The 17,093-nt window shown below is 31.7% G+C and overlaps 3 protein-coding genes across 3 annotated transcripts; 1 reads left to right on the top strand and 2 right to left on the bottom strand.

The window, feature by feature from the left end:
• Positions 1–8,102: 8,102 nt before the first annotated feature.
• Positions 8,103–8,946, top strand: LOC110993687. Its single transcript, XM_022260039.2, has one exon. It carries the CDS (start codon positions 8,142–8,144, stop codon positions 8,808–8,810), a length of 669 nt encoding a protein of 222 aa, XP_022115731.2. The 5' UTR covers positions 8,103–8,141; the 3' UTR covers positions 8,811–8,946.
• Positions 8,947–12,621: 3,675 nt separating this feature from the next.
• On the bottom strand, positions 12,622–13,434 carry LOC110993677 (protein lethal(2)essential for life-like). Its single transcript, XM_022260027.2, has one exon. The coding sequence runs from the start codon at positions 13,326–13,328 to the stop codon at positions 12,801–12,803; it is 528 nt and encodes a 175-aa protein (XP_022115719.1). The 5' UTR covers positions 13,329–13,434; the 3' UTR covers positions 12,622–12,800.
• Positions 13,435–16,131: 2,697 nt separating this feature from the next.
• On the bottom strand, positions 16,132–16,967 carry LOC110993680 (protein lethal(2)essential for life). Its single transcript, XM_022260028.2, has one exon. It carries the CDS (start codon positions 16,857–16,859, stop codon positions 16,278–16,280), a length of 582 nt encoding a protein of 193 aa, XP_022115720.2. The 5' UTR covers positions 16,860–16,967; the 3' UTR covers positions 16,132–16,277.
• Positions 16,968–17,093: the final 126 nt, after the last annotated feature.

Below are 17,093 nucleotides of genomic sequence, written 5' to 3'. Positions count from 1 at the left end.
AAAAATGTCTGATTGTCAAAATTTGGTTTTAGTTTATTTACAAAAGCTTGCCAACGCTCGTGACACTGATTCATAAGAAAATTAAAACACAAGATTTCAAGTAAAAAAGATAAGCAACCTATATACACGAAGAGAAAAATTAATCCATTGATTCATTACTTATTTACAAGTGAAGGTAGAAAGGAATTATTACGAATATTCAAGCCTAGATTATTCACCAGAATGCTCAATCCTAACCACCTAGGTGTTCAACTCACCCTACCTGAGTGTATAAGCCGTCTCAAAAGACGAAGAACCCTGGAGCTCAGCAACATTGACTGAGCTAATATTATTATGGTAGATATTCCTAATTAGGAATATCTGTACCCGCAAATCTTCCTACAACTTATCTGCTCATAGTCAGAAGACTGATCACACGATGCGCTCTTGGAAAAAAAAGAATGCTCAATCTTGATATCGATTAAAATTGTAAGAAAACAAAAGCAATAAAAAATCGGCGATTTTTATCAACCATATTAAATTGTACTGTCGTGAGTAAATATTTTAAGGATTTTAAAATCAGCCGCTAGCTGCCAGGCTGGGTTAGTCAGTGGCTTGAATGATCCTCCGTTAGATTAGACAATGAATACAACTTCCTTTCTACACGATACGGTTAGCTTAGTACTCAAGATAATCGTTGACAATTTTGTAAGCTTTTGCCGCTCAACTTAGCGGGTCTTACACCCAGGATTTTCCGATTTAGGGACTTTGCCACGGGCCAAAGTTTGTAGAAATGTCAATGAAATTGATGTGGGTACATTCAGTTGTTCGGACCAGGTTTAAATATAATTTGGACTATTTTAGATAGCAAATACAATTTGAGAGTACTATGTATTATATTATTATTGTAATGTAAGTCGACGCTACGGAAAACACAAAATATACAACCAGTTTATGTTCCACCGTCTCATATATTTATGATGTATTTTTTAAAGTTGAAGGCACCAACTTAACAACTGTAGATTTAATTATAACTTTGCTTGCTATAATAGCTTTAAAATATCGGATTATAAGAATATAGACAAGACATAGAAAGGTTAACGAAATGTCGTGTTGTATGTGAACAAAACTATATTTTGATTTAACCGTTAATTACGGTTGTATCCAAGCAATAGATAGATTTATGGTATTTTAATTAAAGTAACCTTTACCATACATTAGTTTTACAAGGCTCAATAAATAAAAAACATTGTGTTCATGTATCACTTATAAACTCACTCACAGGCCACGTAGCGCATTATACAGATGACAGATGGTCTAAAGCAGTAACCGAATGGACCGATCCAAAAAGAACAAGGAATAAAGGAAGACCAATATATAATAAGAGCGATGGGCCGACGGGATCGAGAGGATAGCTGGAAAAAATTGGATGACGATGGCACAAAATAAATTACAGTGGAAAAAGTTGGAGCAGGCCTTCTTCAGGGGCCGAATCTTAGTTAGAATTGTATTTATATCTATTTTATTTAATTTATATAAAAAGGATGTGGAAGCATAAAGGCTTATTATTATAATCACTTACAAACCCACTTCAATGTTTACCCCAAAGTCAAACATGACCTTTATATGCAAGTTTGAATTTTCAGACAGAACCGTTCAACATTGCTTCAGTAACACGATAGTGCACTCCCAACTTTAATTGTCGTAAACTTCGATCTCAGAACAATATCAGCTGTAAGAGACTGAATGGTTCAAGTACTTTATCAGTGTTGTCTGGTTCGTTATTTATATAGTGGAAAATTCACCGATTTCTAGAATGTTATATTATTACTGTTAATACGTGTAAATAATACGCCATAACACTGAATGTTATGCAAAGATTTTCTCAAATGTTACTTTCAATTGTATGCTAAAACTTTAGCACTATACAATTGAAATTTTAGCTTTTTTTATTTAAGTTATTTTAGAAATGCATTTTATTATTATTACTATATATTATACATTTAATTATTATTATTAATTTAATATTTATCTTTATATATAGTAGCCTTCTGTATTAACCAACCTTCACTATTATGGTGGGACCAGAAACATTAATCATACTACGTCAAATTCAAAGAGATATTTAGATATAATTATCTCCTTTAACGATAACTTTAAGAAGTTATCAGAAAACCCGTGCAAATACCGGCCTATATCAGCTGTAAGAAACTGAATGGTTCAAGTACTTTATCAGTGTTATTTGGTTCATTATTTATATAGTAGAAAATTCACCGATTTCTAGTTATCTTATTAACTTATCTTATTAAATTAAATTATGTTATCTTATTGCTGTTAATACGATTTAAGTAAAATCCTTTACTTTTAATAAATTAATTATTATTATTAATTTAATATTTTTCTTTATAGATAGTTGCCGTCTGTATTAACTAACCTTCACTATTTTGCTAAGACCAGAAACAGTTATCTGATACAGATGTCGTAAAGTTATCAGGAAACCCGTGCAAATACCGGCCTATATCGGTGACTCAGCGCCGTTTCTTTTTAAATTTCGTTTCCCAACGGAAGAGCTTTTTCATCTTAGCCAATTACTTTCCGTTTGAACTTTGTATGCGATAAAAATGAAAAATCATATGGAACACTCCCCTCTGTTCGCAAGCTGCTTTTAATGAGAAATAGGGATATCGCCGGTCAGACAGTGAGCACTGACACCTGGGGGCTTAATCAAGATGCTTTAACAGTAATGTATGGGCTAGGACTAGTTCTAGGCACGCTGCTTCTAATTATATGCGAGTTGTTTTCTGATTTGCTATTTTAAAAGAGAGTTTTTTTTACGCGGCCTTTTTCTCTCAGCCTACAATCTATGTCTTCTTTGCCGATGAGTAGGGATGTCTACCGATTCAAATTTAGTGACGTGATACCTGTATCTTATATTCTGTAATAAACATATTATTTAATATTTTTTATGAAATTTTGTCTAAAAACTTCTATGACAGTTCGTGTCGACAAATTTTATGATATATACATAGAAATTTAATGTCTTGAGTCATCATGACTAAGCCCCCTGGAATACACACAAACAACTCAAACGTTTATCTTAATGCAACAGTCCAAAGAGCAAATGCTGTCTACAGCATCTTCCTAACAAACGGCATAAGGGAACAAATATTTCTCTCACAAAACACGCATAACTTTTTCTACTTTCTTGGGCCATTGTTGTAGAATAAACTTAATTCTTCAATAGGTACTTGTAACCAAAATGTATTGTATGCAACAGAAAATTTGTTATCCCATTTTTATTTTCTGATGAATGATTTGTTTTTTTTTTTGTTGGGATTCAAATTTTCAACAGGATTTAAATAGTCCTATTATAAATAACAGCCTCTCACAAAGATGGTCAACACAACGTGTAATCCCGTAAAATGTAAAACATACTGTAAAGAAGTATATGAAATATTCTAATTTAAGTATAGATATAAAAATGTATTTCGTATCAAGTTTGTTATGGTAGTTGCGGGAAAGACTAACTTAGTACTGACTGAAGTATTTTTTTTCCTAATAACCAAACCTAATAATTGTTATGCATAATTTTATTTACAAACACATTATTATAATTATATTTATATAAGAAACATAATGAGAACATCTATCCTATATTTAAATTGTTCTTTTGTGCGTTATACAATAAGGAACATCAGAATAATGCAAATACATAGGTAATGCTGATTGCAGTAGGTATATTTGGTTAACGAAAGTACTAAGTCCATAAGTCTTTTGGAACTTCAAGTTATGTGGAAACATATTCGTTTTAAGTGTATATAAGTTAATAAATAACAGTTTGTGAAAATGCTTATGATAATGTTTACCTTATAATGTTATCATAACTATCCTTTTATGTAAATTTATTTTTATAATATTGTCAAGTTAATGTGAATTAAGAATAAACAAATGTTGAGATAGTACAAGATGACTCATTAGGGAAATGAAAAATAGAATTTAACTTGAGCCAATTTTAATTCCATTACTTAATGTGACGTAAATTATTTGCAAATAAATTAGGAACCGGAAACAAAATTGCATCATTAATTCTCCCGGCCAGCGTTTTTTATTTCCTGTGATGTTTAAAGGGATTAACATAAAAATTGACTTCAATTTACATAATTATCACGACTTTCAGCTAATTACAGACCTCAGCTTCATTCGCAATTTTTATTATTTGACTAGCTGACCAGGCAAACGTCATTTTGCCATGTATATCATTTATGCTAAAAAATAGGGGTTGACCGTCGAGGGTTGAAAGTTAAGGGTTCTATGTATTTTTTAATGCTATTGATACAGTTGATAAAAAAATTTAAAAAATTCTAAAAATAAAAAAAAATATTTAGGGGTGGACTACCCTTAACAATTAGGGTGATGAAAAATAGATGTTGTCCGATTCTCAAGCAATACCCAATATGCACACAAAATTTCATGAGAATCGGTCAAGCCGTTTCGGAGGCGTTTAACCAAAAACACCACGACACGAGAATTTTTAGACTCAGAAATAAAGAAAAAGTATTTTCAATCCGTTTCATAAATTTTTTGTTTGGTTTACGCGAGCTCTACTTATTTTTAATTAACACAAATTTATTTTGTACCACTCGTTGATAATGGAAATCGAAATCGCGACTAATCTGAATAGTTTTTATTTATATTTGCTAAAGAAGTTTTATTTCAATTTTATTACTTTTAAATATTAATAATTCAAGTATTTATGTTTCAAGCTTTAGATTTTGTAATTTTTTACATTATTACTAGAGCAGTGTTGGCCTAGTGGCTTCGACGTGCGACTCTCATACCTGAGATCGTAGGTGCGATGCGCGTTTATCATTTGCTCGAACGGTGAAGGAAAACAACATGTCAAACCGACATGTCTTAGACCCAAAAAGTCGACGACGTGTGTCAGGTACTGGAGGCTGATCACCTACTTGCCTATTATGAAACAGATTAAAAAATCTGAGGCCAAGACCTGAAGAGGTGGTAGCGCCACTGTTTTTTTTTACATTATTACTAACTAAATAAAGTACATTGCTATAGTTTGACTAAATTGTGGAGACTTGTCACAGAAGAATAAAGACGCTAGGACGATGTGGTTCCATGTTTATAGCTTGTTACATTACAACAATCTTTATGAATGTACTATCAACATCAAAAATGATTAGCTCCGTATGGATATATTTATTATCAAATACAAAGAAAAATCTGAAGGTAGGTTTGATAACTTGATAGACAGTTATTTTACTATATTATTAGTAGTACATCTAACAGTAACAGCCTTATAGATTCAGTATAATAGTAGCTTATTAAAGTGTTCTTGATATAATTAACTATTTAATTATCTTTTTAATTATACATCTTAAGATTGTTTGCTGAGTAAATTGATGTGTTGTCCTTAACTTAGTCTGAAAGAAAAATATTATAAAATATTTTTAATTAAAATACTGTCGACTACTACTAGTCGACTAGTTGGTCTAGTCATAAAGGGTTTTCTAAAAAGGTAATCTAAGTAAAATCACATTCATGGGGAAAAGAAATACGCGGACCCCCGCGTATTTGCTATTACTTGCTCACCTACCTGGTTTCTAGATAATATACACAATGAGGCATAGAGAAGTAGGTCTTGCTCAGTTCGGAATGGCCCCACAGCCAAGGTTTTTTTTAAAATATTATTTAAAGGACCCCTACATTGTAGCCTATCACATACGCAATCAGGCAGATGATTTAGGCAACAGGAGAGTATGAAATCTCCACTTTTCTAAAAAGGGACTTTATTTTCCTAAAGGCTTGGCGTCTCCCAGTGGGCCCAGATTAAGACTACAACGGAAAATTCTGATATCTATGGGTGATTCGAAACCCGCTAGCCGGTGTAACCTCTTGTGCTTGTGTATCTTTCTCACATTTTTGACAATTTATCCAGCTGCCGCGAGCATCATCTCGAATATTCTAAGCCCAGTCTCAAATTCCACATCGCACCTGGGTTTGTCTTTCGTCACAGTCGCACGCGAATTCTCTTTAGTTTGAATCTGTGTAAATAGTGTCCTAACGCCCGGTGGCCCATAGAGCTGAGGTTATTGACTGAAATTCATGGCGAATATGCAATGTATTATTATTATGTATCTGGTTTAGTAATTCTCGGTTCAATACGGGGCAAAACGCTTACGTGGTCCGGTTCAACACGTAGAGGTCATTGTGAGACTTACAAAGGCAGTCTGCTGCCGATATAATTATTACAATATGGGGATTTGGTGGACTGGGGCTGTTGATAATTGCAATATCTAAATTACTATGGTGTTATTACATATAACAATCACTATCATTAAGAGAAGAGGCCTGTTCCTCACTTCCGTAGTAAACAGTTCCCGCCGTTAGTCCTTTATTTTTGTATTGCCCTTTCCTCTTTTTGCATTATATATTTCCTCTAATACACACAAAGGGATTTGCCCATGTCAATATATGTTGCGTCATCATGGTTAAGCTACTTATATTGACAAAATATAATGTTGTCCGTGTGATAATTATCAGTTATAAACAATGTTAGAATACAAAATACTTGTTAATAACTTTATTGCATAGTAAGCAAAATTTAAAGTTTTTATGTAAAATACACCAGTTTTAATGCTAGGCTGTTTTTGGGCGAATATAAAATTGAAGAGATAAGATTCGCCTTTTTTTAAGAAACATTACTTGTTTTTGTGATCTAAGTATTATAAAGATCACTGGGACATAGATAAAGGTCAGAAAACACATACACATTACACGAATATTACCATTATTATAGGCAAACTAGCACATAATAATCTGCTGCTGCTGGAAAGACTACTAAAAGATCTTTTTTCTAAAAGTCTACGCGGAGTCACCATCAACCTTCCTGACCCAAGTCTAAGCGTAACACAGAGTTATACAATTGCGGATACGCATAAATTGCATGTAAGCTAATTTGGGTCATTTCTATTCGCCATTCTTAGATATGAAACCCTTTCGCTACTCAGGTTCAAAATTGTACAATGGAACAGACGGCTCTACTATACTTAATGGCATGCCGAATTTTTTGTAAACCTCACACCACTCATTCACAATACAAAGATATAAGTTACTCAAAAACGTCTTCTTTGCCCGCTTGGACTTCTTTTTAAAAAACAAATGAGTATCAATTTAAAACTTTATACGTTCACTAACTATCTTCTTAACCCGTTCTATGCTGAAACCGTGGATAAATCATAAAATTGTGTTACCTAAAATCATTAATACGTTATATTGAAAGGACTGTCCACAACACAGGGGATCCTAGTGCACTGTCTCCTTTAACTATACATTTTTAATTTTAGGCGTAGTAAAGAATTTTCTTTCTTTCTTTTTCCTTTCTAACAAATATGATTAGTAGCTATCATTCAAAAAATATTATGTGCCACAGATCTCGCATTTACTCTCCCGTCATTATCATAAATTTATATTATTTATTCAATGAATTTATTTTAATATGTGATGTCAATTGAATCTTTATAATTTCATATGTAACAAGTTTGAACAGAAAAAATACTTCTTCTAAAAACTACTATCGTTTATTTCTGTATAATAATTTGGCCAACTAACAACTCATGTCGTTGCATTTATATTTCCCGCGTTAATTGTTAAGACTTTACATATTTTGAGCTTTACATAATTGCTAGAGCATTTATTGATTTGTATCAACTATATTTTTTATTAATTACCCCTCACTTCCGTGAGAAAAAATTCCAGAAAATAATGCTGAAGTTCACAGAATGTCAAGGTAACGTGATATATAAATAAAATATATATATAAAAAATGATACGAATAAAAACTTTTATAAAACCAATCCAATAGTATAAGGCAAAATAAGTAAAACATATAAATATTATGATACAAAGTCTTAAGTTTTGGTAAAAATTTTGAAAAATTTTAATAAATTTCTCGTTTCACTATTTTATAAATAAACAGTTAATATATAATTCCTAAATAGTCCCCGGACTTTACTTTTAGACGCAATTGATGTGTAAACACTCCAGAATATACTGATAAGGCGATACACTATGACCCGCTCGCAGCTATATATATATGTCAGAACTACGGCAGTCGTCAGTCTATACAGTGCTACAGAGCGACAATGTTGCTAATTTTAATCGGTTTAGTGGCCGCCGCCGGCGCAGCCCCACACTTCCCCTACAGCGATGGAACAAGCCTAGATAATATGTTCACCGACGATATGTTCGGCATGAACAATTTCTGGCAACAATTCAACAGACAAATGGCGACACTGGAAGAAAGAATATCGCAAATGTCACGAAATTTACCGCACGTTGTCACAAAGGAGGGAGTCGAGGGTAATGAGTACAAAATAGAAATTCCACTCACTGGCTTCCAAGAAAGCGACATCTCCGTCAAGGCCAGACCGGGGCTACTGAAAGTTGTGGCGCAGCATAATTATGGTCCCGGATCAACTAGCAACTATATCATTGCAAGGTCCTTGCCCGAATTCGTTGGAGCAAACGGCGACTGGACTTACGAAAATGGCATCCTCAAGATAGTATTCCCATTGAACAATAATCCAAGTGAAGGTTCTGATCAACAAACTGTTGCGCCTAATCACAGCCGTGAAGATATCGAAACAGACAACACAGACACCGATGCAAACGCGGATATTGGGTTGGATAAAGCAGGTGAAGACTCTGAATTAATCACCAATGAAATACCGACAAAGAGACCGGTGGAAGGAACAACGTATTCCGAGGGATTGAAGGACGACTATGAATTTGTGCCGCTATCTAGATACTAAGTTTTGTTATGGTGATTCAAAATTTTAATTATAAAAATTTCAAACAAAATACATATTGTAATTCCTTATAAAAGTATAACATATGAACAAAGTTAGTGAAACTGATTGTGATATTAAAAACATTGTTTAAAATGTATTTAAATGTATTATTGCAACCAGGTGTTTCTGATATAACAAATTCTTCTTTCGTTACGTATCAACATATTTAATCAATATTTTATTAATTCCTATGTTTGTAGGCAATGGAAAATTTATGTTAAAGTTATTTAATATAGGTTATTTCTTATTAGAAATTTTAAATATCATCCGTTTAAAAATTATTAAAACGGTGAATAACTTAAATACTATGTCACGAACCAAAGTCTTTAATTACCTTGTTTTATATGAATCGTGTAGCGATAATAATCACACAACAATAGTTAAAACGTCAATCATAGAAGAGAAAAACAATATGATGACAACTTCAATGCTTTACATATTTTTTATTTTTTAATATTGTTATTTATTTATTAACACTCCGATGTGAGTCAAATGTAAGGTAATTTAAATGATTGAGAAACAACAGGAAACCTTATCACTAAAAAGCGACGCCATTTCAACTCAAGTAAGAAAAAAATTAGTACTTATTTATTTATATATACATTCTAAAACAATGTGTTTGCCTATAAAATACAAGAAATATGACATCACAAATTTAAGTGTGTAACACATACACATCAATTACATTAGAACTTAAGCAATATATCAAAGAAAAAAACAAAATTAACAAAAATAAAATAAAACATTAATAAAAACTAATAATTTAAATAAACAAACAAAATAAAAACTTAAACCACATTAAGATTTAAGAGCCTTCAAAACATAGTTAAGGTAATTTGGTAGACTGTTGTAAAACACATCAATATTTTCATCAATGTTTGTAATAAAGTTGTAAGAGCGAGATAGCCTTTTCACTGGACCATTAAAACTAGCAGATAAGCGAGCCGTAGGTACGTATAGTAGACGTTTAGTTCGAGTAACTTTACGATTACAAAGACTCACAGGAAAGTGTAAGAAATGCGTAAGGTATAACGAAATAAATATTTTCAGGTTGGGGACTAACTTTAGCATCTTATAAACAAAAGCCACAAAAAAAACAAAACTAGTGGCGTTGCAACTTGCAAGCTCTTAGGTTTGGATAAGAAGCTTTAATATATCGGTTTCATGATCTTTTCTTTTTTTCTAACAGGCAAGAAAGTGAACAGCCTCCTGTGCTGACCTGGTCAACTTTTTGGGTCAACAGCGCACATAGATACTTAGTGCATCAGAGCTGAGGATCGAAGCTACGACCTCTGAGATGAGAGTCTTTAAAGCCGACACTGCTCTTACTGCATTTGTTCGAAAAAATAGGTTGCTAGTTTGGTAGTGCTTAGACAACTGTTATATTCCAGTCAAATTATTTTTATTATTTTTACCTTTAATGATATAATTAAAGTCCAAATTATTCTTCGTCTACAACTTCCTCTTTGAATTAACATATCAGTATTCAGAATGAAGTAACATTTATAAAAATTGGAGTAGGTACTTATGATAATCTTTATTGAGGGGTACTCAGGTAAGTAAAATACAAATATTTAAATGTTTAGAATATGAATAAAGTTTAGTATTTGGGGAACATACGTAGAAATATACTTACGAAAATGTAGTTTTACTCGAAGTTTTAATTTGCTAGACGAAACACCCTGTTCGTTATAGAGTAATATTTTCCTCAATAATAATAATTGTCAATGTAACTTACAACAATGATAAAATATACAGATTATTTTCTCTTAAGGAAAATCTTGTCACTAATAAAGTTATTTTACTTGAATTACGTTGACTCTAAAAATACCATTTAAATTTTTTTTACATAATTTTTTTTTGGCAACCCACTCGCGAACCCTCTGGTATAGTGTTTATATCACCTACAATCGTTAGAACCTCCTTCTCGTTACAAATATTTTATATTATATTAAGTTCCTTAAAAAGTAAACTCCTGTTGGGCGAGAAACTAATATTTACACACGCAAAGGTGTGGTAGCGGTTCATACTGCCTTAAACTTTCCCATTTATTTGTAAACACTTTTATTTCGTCTAGTATGAAAGTCCTATTAAATCCGCAATTTATAGAAATTATTACAGTAATTTAAGTGTAAAGAAAAATTATTATATTTATATGCATAGATGAATTTAATATTTCTAATAAATCTGTTGATAGCGGAAAGCAATAGTTATGTTCCGTAGGCATCATTCATAGTTATTATGAGCAGGAAAATGTAATTTTCTACACGACCAATGTCATGCAAGGTGAACTATAGGCTTAACATGTATACACATCTACACAGAGGAAATAGCATCGTATAATTATGTACCTTATTAACACATAAATACATTGAGACAAATTACATTCAAATCGAACGAAGGCATAACATGCGTTTTTGATAAAATGTCAAATGGGCCGCCAAATTTGTCTTTTTTTTATAGAACAGGGGGCATACGGGCAGGAGGCTCACCTGATATTAGGTGATACCGCCGCTCATGGACACTCTCAATGCCACAGGGCTCGCAAGTGCGTTGCCGGCCTGTTAAGAAATGGTACGCTCTTTTCTAACCTAAGTCGAATTGGTTCGGAAATACTTGTGGGCAGCTGGTTCCACAAAGAAAATTGTTAATTTTGTGGAATTTTATTAATGTTTTAAATTATAATAATTTTTAATTATATAATATTAATAATATAATACTATATTTTACTTATATTAATACTGTTAATTTTGTAGCTTGCCGTTTAAAAACACATTCTGAAAAAAGTATGACTCAGGACATGATAAAGTTAGTCATAAAATTTACATAATAATCTATAATCGTGATATACTAACGAAACATTGTTTTTGCGCATATCCTTTAAATTGAAAATGCACGATTAACATTGCAAAAAATAACATGTATCAAAAAATAAACCATATTAAAATGTAATACTTAGCATCTTATGGGTAAACAATAAGCCACTTCATACGATTAGTTAAATAGAGATAATTTAATTTGTAACCAATGTAACGTGCACATAATTCCTATACTATAAATTCTAATTATAATTATAATAGTTGCGAAGTGCCGTTATAAGAGATCAATGTGAAAAATATCATTAAAGGTATTAAACCTTATATATTAAACCTATAATAGAAATCGTAATAATTCATATACTATATTTTATATGTAGATTTTGTAAATACTGAATTCGACTAAAACAGCACTTTACTATAAACAATGTTATATCAATTAGATTATAATGGCATCAGCGCCATCTAACGATTCATCGGTAAACTATTCAAACTTACAGTACAAAATTGAAAACTAAACGCGGCACAAAAGATGTCGCTAGTTACAATCATGATGAGCAGAGATTTTACGTATTATGTATGGTATCCACCTTAAAACAGGTCCAAATTTATTTCTAAAAATTTTCATAAGTCGGCAATGGTGGCATGCATCCTCTTTAAACCCATAGAAATAAATTAAATGATCATATCAATCACATCATGGTTATTGATTTGTGAAATGAATGTATCAGTTTTATAATATTAAAGAGCCGCATGTCTTTAGACCAATTGGACCATATTATGTATAGTACGTACATGTAAAGTACGTACGTATACAGATATCGCAGAACATTTTATTTGGCTAATTAATGTATTTTTTTATTTATTTTATTACAAAATATTTATTATTTTAAATTTAAAAAGCTATATACCAATAATAAACGTGTTTCAAAGAATAAAAAATAAAAACAACCACATGACTAGAAATAATTTATTAAAGAGTAATAATGAGGTGTTGTGAAAATTAAAAATAAGTCCTTTATCTCAATGACATTTCACAGAAATCATCGCAAGAATAACCACAAAACAATCACTCACGAAATCTCACAAAGTAACAACATTCAGCAAATTCGTAAAGATAAAAAACTAAAATCGCCTACTCAGTCTTTTCACCTTCAAGCTGCTTCTTTACCGGCCCGGTCTGCACAATTGGAACAATTCTCTCATTTGAAGCCTTTTCGGGTGCTTTCAATGGAGCTGTGATGGTCAGCACACCATCCGAGGACAGCTTAGAGATCACAGCAGACTCCTCAATACCTTCTGGCAGCTGATACCGTCTTGAAAAGCCTCGCGAAATGAATCCGTGTTCATCCCGTCTCTCTTCGTGCTTGGCTTCAACTACTAAAAACCCATCAGCAGTTTTCACAGAAATGTCTTCGGGAGCGAAGTGCTGAACATCCAAATTGACTTGAAACTTGTTTTTTTCGTTTTTAATTGTAGATCCTTCATCCTGGTTCGATGCCCGAAGATTCCTCCATGGTCTGTAGTAATTATTGTTTGTTTGCGGCACAGCTACAATCGTCAAATAATCATTCGGCGTAAGTCCTAACCCGAAATGTTGATCCATTAAGTGTTGTCTCGTTCTAGGACGCTCAAAATCCATGAAGAACGGGTAAACAGACATTTTGAATCAATTAATTCACTTTTTACAGAAAACTTTCGAAAAACAAATTATATCGCTTTACAGTATCTTTCACTAAGCTTTTGACAGAATGACGCTATGAAACGCCGGTAAACTATTTATACATGCCGACGACATCTGGTAGCGAGTGGAAACACGTCGAATTATCTAGAATATAAAGAAATCTGTTATGCTAGAACTTTCCAGGTTAAGTTGAAACAGAGATAATTAACATTTGGCTTACATTAAAAGATTGTTATTTTTTATTTAAATTACATTTTTACAGAAAAAGCAAAATTATTTAATTAAATATTTAGTAAGAATAATATAATTTCAAAAATTCAAGAAAATTTTAATAATACCTATTATAATTTATTCATTATTACTGTAATTGTATAGACAACTTACTAGCATGTGAGTTTTATTTTTTTTAATGGTATAATAATATGTGAACACCAATTAATAATGTTACATTATCAAAAACAGATTTTTGATGTAACTTTTTAAAATGTTGGTAAGCTATGACTTCATGTTTTTACTACTCGACAATAGATGTCGCATGTTGTTCCTGTGAAATTCTATTTCCAGAAATTTCTTTAGATGCGATTTTTTTAAACCAACAATTGCTTCATATGAAGTTCATGAAAGTTGGTTGTAAGTAATAATTAATAATATATATCGCAATAATTAGACAATTAAACTCAAAATATACAATAGTTAAAAATTTACATATAAGTAGAATTAATCTTTCATCAAATCAGTTTTCTATTTCTTAAATCTTTTTTTTTTCGCGAAAAAAGACTTTTTAAACCAGTTTTATTTAACATGAGCTTTCATTAAAAAATCTAGTTGAGATGATGATGAGTTAAGTTTCCTAAATTCTATAGATTTTTTCGAACCATGACCTATAAACTGAAACGTATTGGACTCGCAAGACTGAACAAAAGAACAATTCCTAACTTTGTGCTTTCTTTAAAATTTGACAGACAACAAGATTGTTGTCTACAAATTTACATTATTGTTCACAAATTTGTTTTATAAAAACAGCTATATCGGTAAAAAAGATCAAATAACTACTTATAACTCGGAAATGTTAAGTAACTTTAATAAGTTACTTTTAATTATACAAATTTAGTTTATACGTTAACTAATTCCTATTATAGAAATAATTTAATTTCTTTACAGCTTAAACTTGACATATTCGTTGAATTGAGAGACATATTGGCGAAGAAGCGACTCAAATATATAAAAATATGTTTATACTCAATTAAACATTGCCTGAAGACATCGTTATTTTATCTTTATGTCGTCATACCAACTAAATAAATACTGTTATTATAATGTTCTCAAATGTATTTTATATATATATATATATAGATTATACATATATATATATATATATGTATAATCAATTTTAAAAATACTTATGTTTGTTTAGAGAAACAAAATGCAGAGAAACTAGCTAGAATTCATGACGATAACAGCATTAAAAGGACAATGCTAGCATGCATTATACAACTGGGCGGCGTCTATTTTTGTACGTTATTTCTATACTTGGCTGATTCTTTAATAAGCTTTAGGTGTGCTATTTATTATGATATAGTTGAAGTTATACTTCGTTTGGCGCGGTGGACAAAAATGATGACAGTGAATTTTTATGACGCGCGCGCACGCCAACACCTAAATTCGACATCGTAAAGTTAAGTCTAGGTGGCATGGATGATGGAAATCGATAAGTATGTTAAAGTTGTATATTCCAGTATTTTTATATTTATTACACTGTTTCGTGACAGTACAATTAAACAGTGTGAATAAATAAATACTTATTATTTTGGTGTTTTTAAATCTATATTATATACGACGGTGATAGTATTTACTGATTATTTATTTGTTTATATAAAATCTTTTTGATTAATTCGTATAATTTATCGGTTATCACTACTGCATTTTATTTATTTTTTTCCATACGACAAAGAAGTATAACTTCTAACGCGAGTACATACAGTCTTTTTTTGGTATATGTTTGAATTAAATATTTGGACGTTTTTACTAAAAAATTGAAACAAAGTGATTCTTTTAAAATCTATTATCTGTCATAGTTTTATGCATCTTAGTTGTAGGCTACATAAGCCACTAGCCCACTTATTTGTGGTATGACCCTTATTTATGTAGAAGAAAACGTTATCTACCCTAGGTTCAAAATTGTTCTTGGTTCTGAACAAATTAAATAAACAATTTTGATAGATATTTTATAGCATAATTTGCTTTTCATTATTCATTACATAAATTATATAATAAAATCAATTTAACTAAAGATTTATCGAAACATGGAATACATAAAAGGTTCATATAAAAAGGAAAAAAAGTAACATAAATATATTTAAACCAAATAATACCTTTTTTTTACCTTTACTAAATTTATTTCATTAAACAGGTGATAAGAACGTAAGATCACCTCAAGGTCATTGAAATGCATCCACTGTAGTTAGTAATCGTACAAGTATTTGTAAACACTACTATTTTTAACCCGTTAGCAATGTAAGCCACAATCTATATTCACATACTTACCACTGCAATTATTGTATTATATTCTACCTCATATACATTTCTACCTCAGTATAATTGCAATTTATATTCTACCGTATAAAACGTATGACTTTCTCGATTCTATAGACTGTAACTTATTTTTTATGTTTTACGTTTGTGCGGAGGAATAACAATCTAAAACTAAAATAATACAAATACTGTCCACATCATACTACCCACTGTGCATAACTGGCAAAGGGAAAAATAAATACACCATAAATTCATGATAATGTTTTATTACCACATTAACTGTTATACATGAAAGAATATATACAAAAATTACATTTTTAACATAAAATATCAGACATTATAATTACACATCACGAAAAAGTTCAGTCTTCAATCGAAAAGCACTAAAAATTAAATCTAATTATTTTTTTCTTCAATTTTGGCTGGCTCAACATTAGGTGATCCAATTTGTTTTTTGATGGGTCCCGTTTGTGTAATAGGTACGATCCTTTCTCCAGTTGAAGGCATAGCCAAGACCTTTGGAGCTGTGACAGTTAATACACCATCAGATGATAATTTAGACTGCACCGTGTCTGGTAAACATCCTTCAGGTAAGGGATATCTTCGTATGAACTGCCGGGAAACGTAGCCATGTTCATCCTGCTTCTCTTCATGCTTGCCTTCAATAGTCACATGTCTGTCCGCGACCTTCACAGAAATTTCTTCAGGGGCAAAATGTTGGACGTCTACGTTGACTTGGAACTTCTCCGAATCTGTGGATATCTTGGTACCTTCCATAGCCATTTTATTCATAACAGACGAGAGTTGCTCCATCTGTTTGTACATATCTTCCCATTGCCGGAATGGTGAAGTCCACCGCTGGTAGAAATCACGTGGAACGAGATTCTGGTGGTAGTTTGGGAAGATGCTCGGCGAAAATAATTCTCTTTCCATATGTCTAAAAGGTCTCTCGTCAAAAAAGCGTGGAATCAAAGACATTTTCGTAATTTTCTTCACGTATGATAACTGAACACTTTCGTTTACACTCGCGACTTGAGCTCTCTTCGAAGTTCGGTTTTGTTTTCAATTGCCGTACTGACGTCGGCTCGGGATTTATATACCGAAAGGCGCCACCTATTAGCAATTACTCGAATGTCTGAGAACGTTCATGAACAAGCTAGGCGTTCGAGAAATATCTTTACTGTATGAAGAAGTTATTGAGAATAGTGACCT

The sequence above is a fragment of the Pieris rapae genome, chromosome 20 (genome assembly GCF_905147795.1).
Source record: "Pieris rapae chromosome 20, ilPieRapa1.1, whole genome shotgun sequence".
In the NCBI taxonomy this organism is placed as follows: domain Eukaryota; kingdom Metazoa; phylum Arthropoda; class Insecta; order Lepidoptera; family Pieridae; genus Pieris; species Pieris rapae.
Note: the sequence above shows the minus strand (reverse complement) of the source record. Positions and strands in the feature narration are given on the sequence as shown.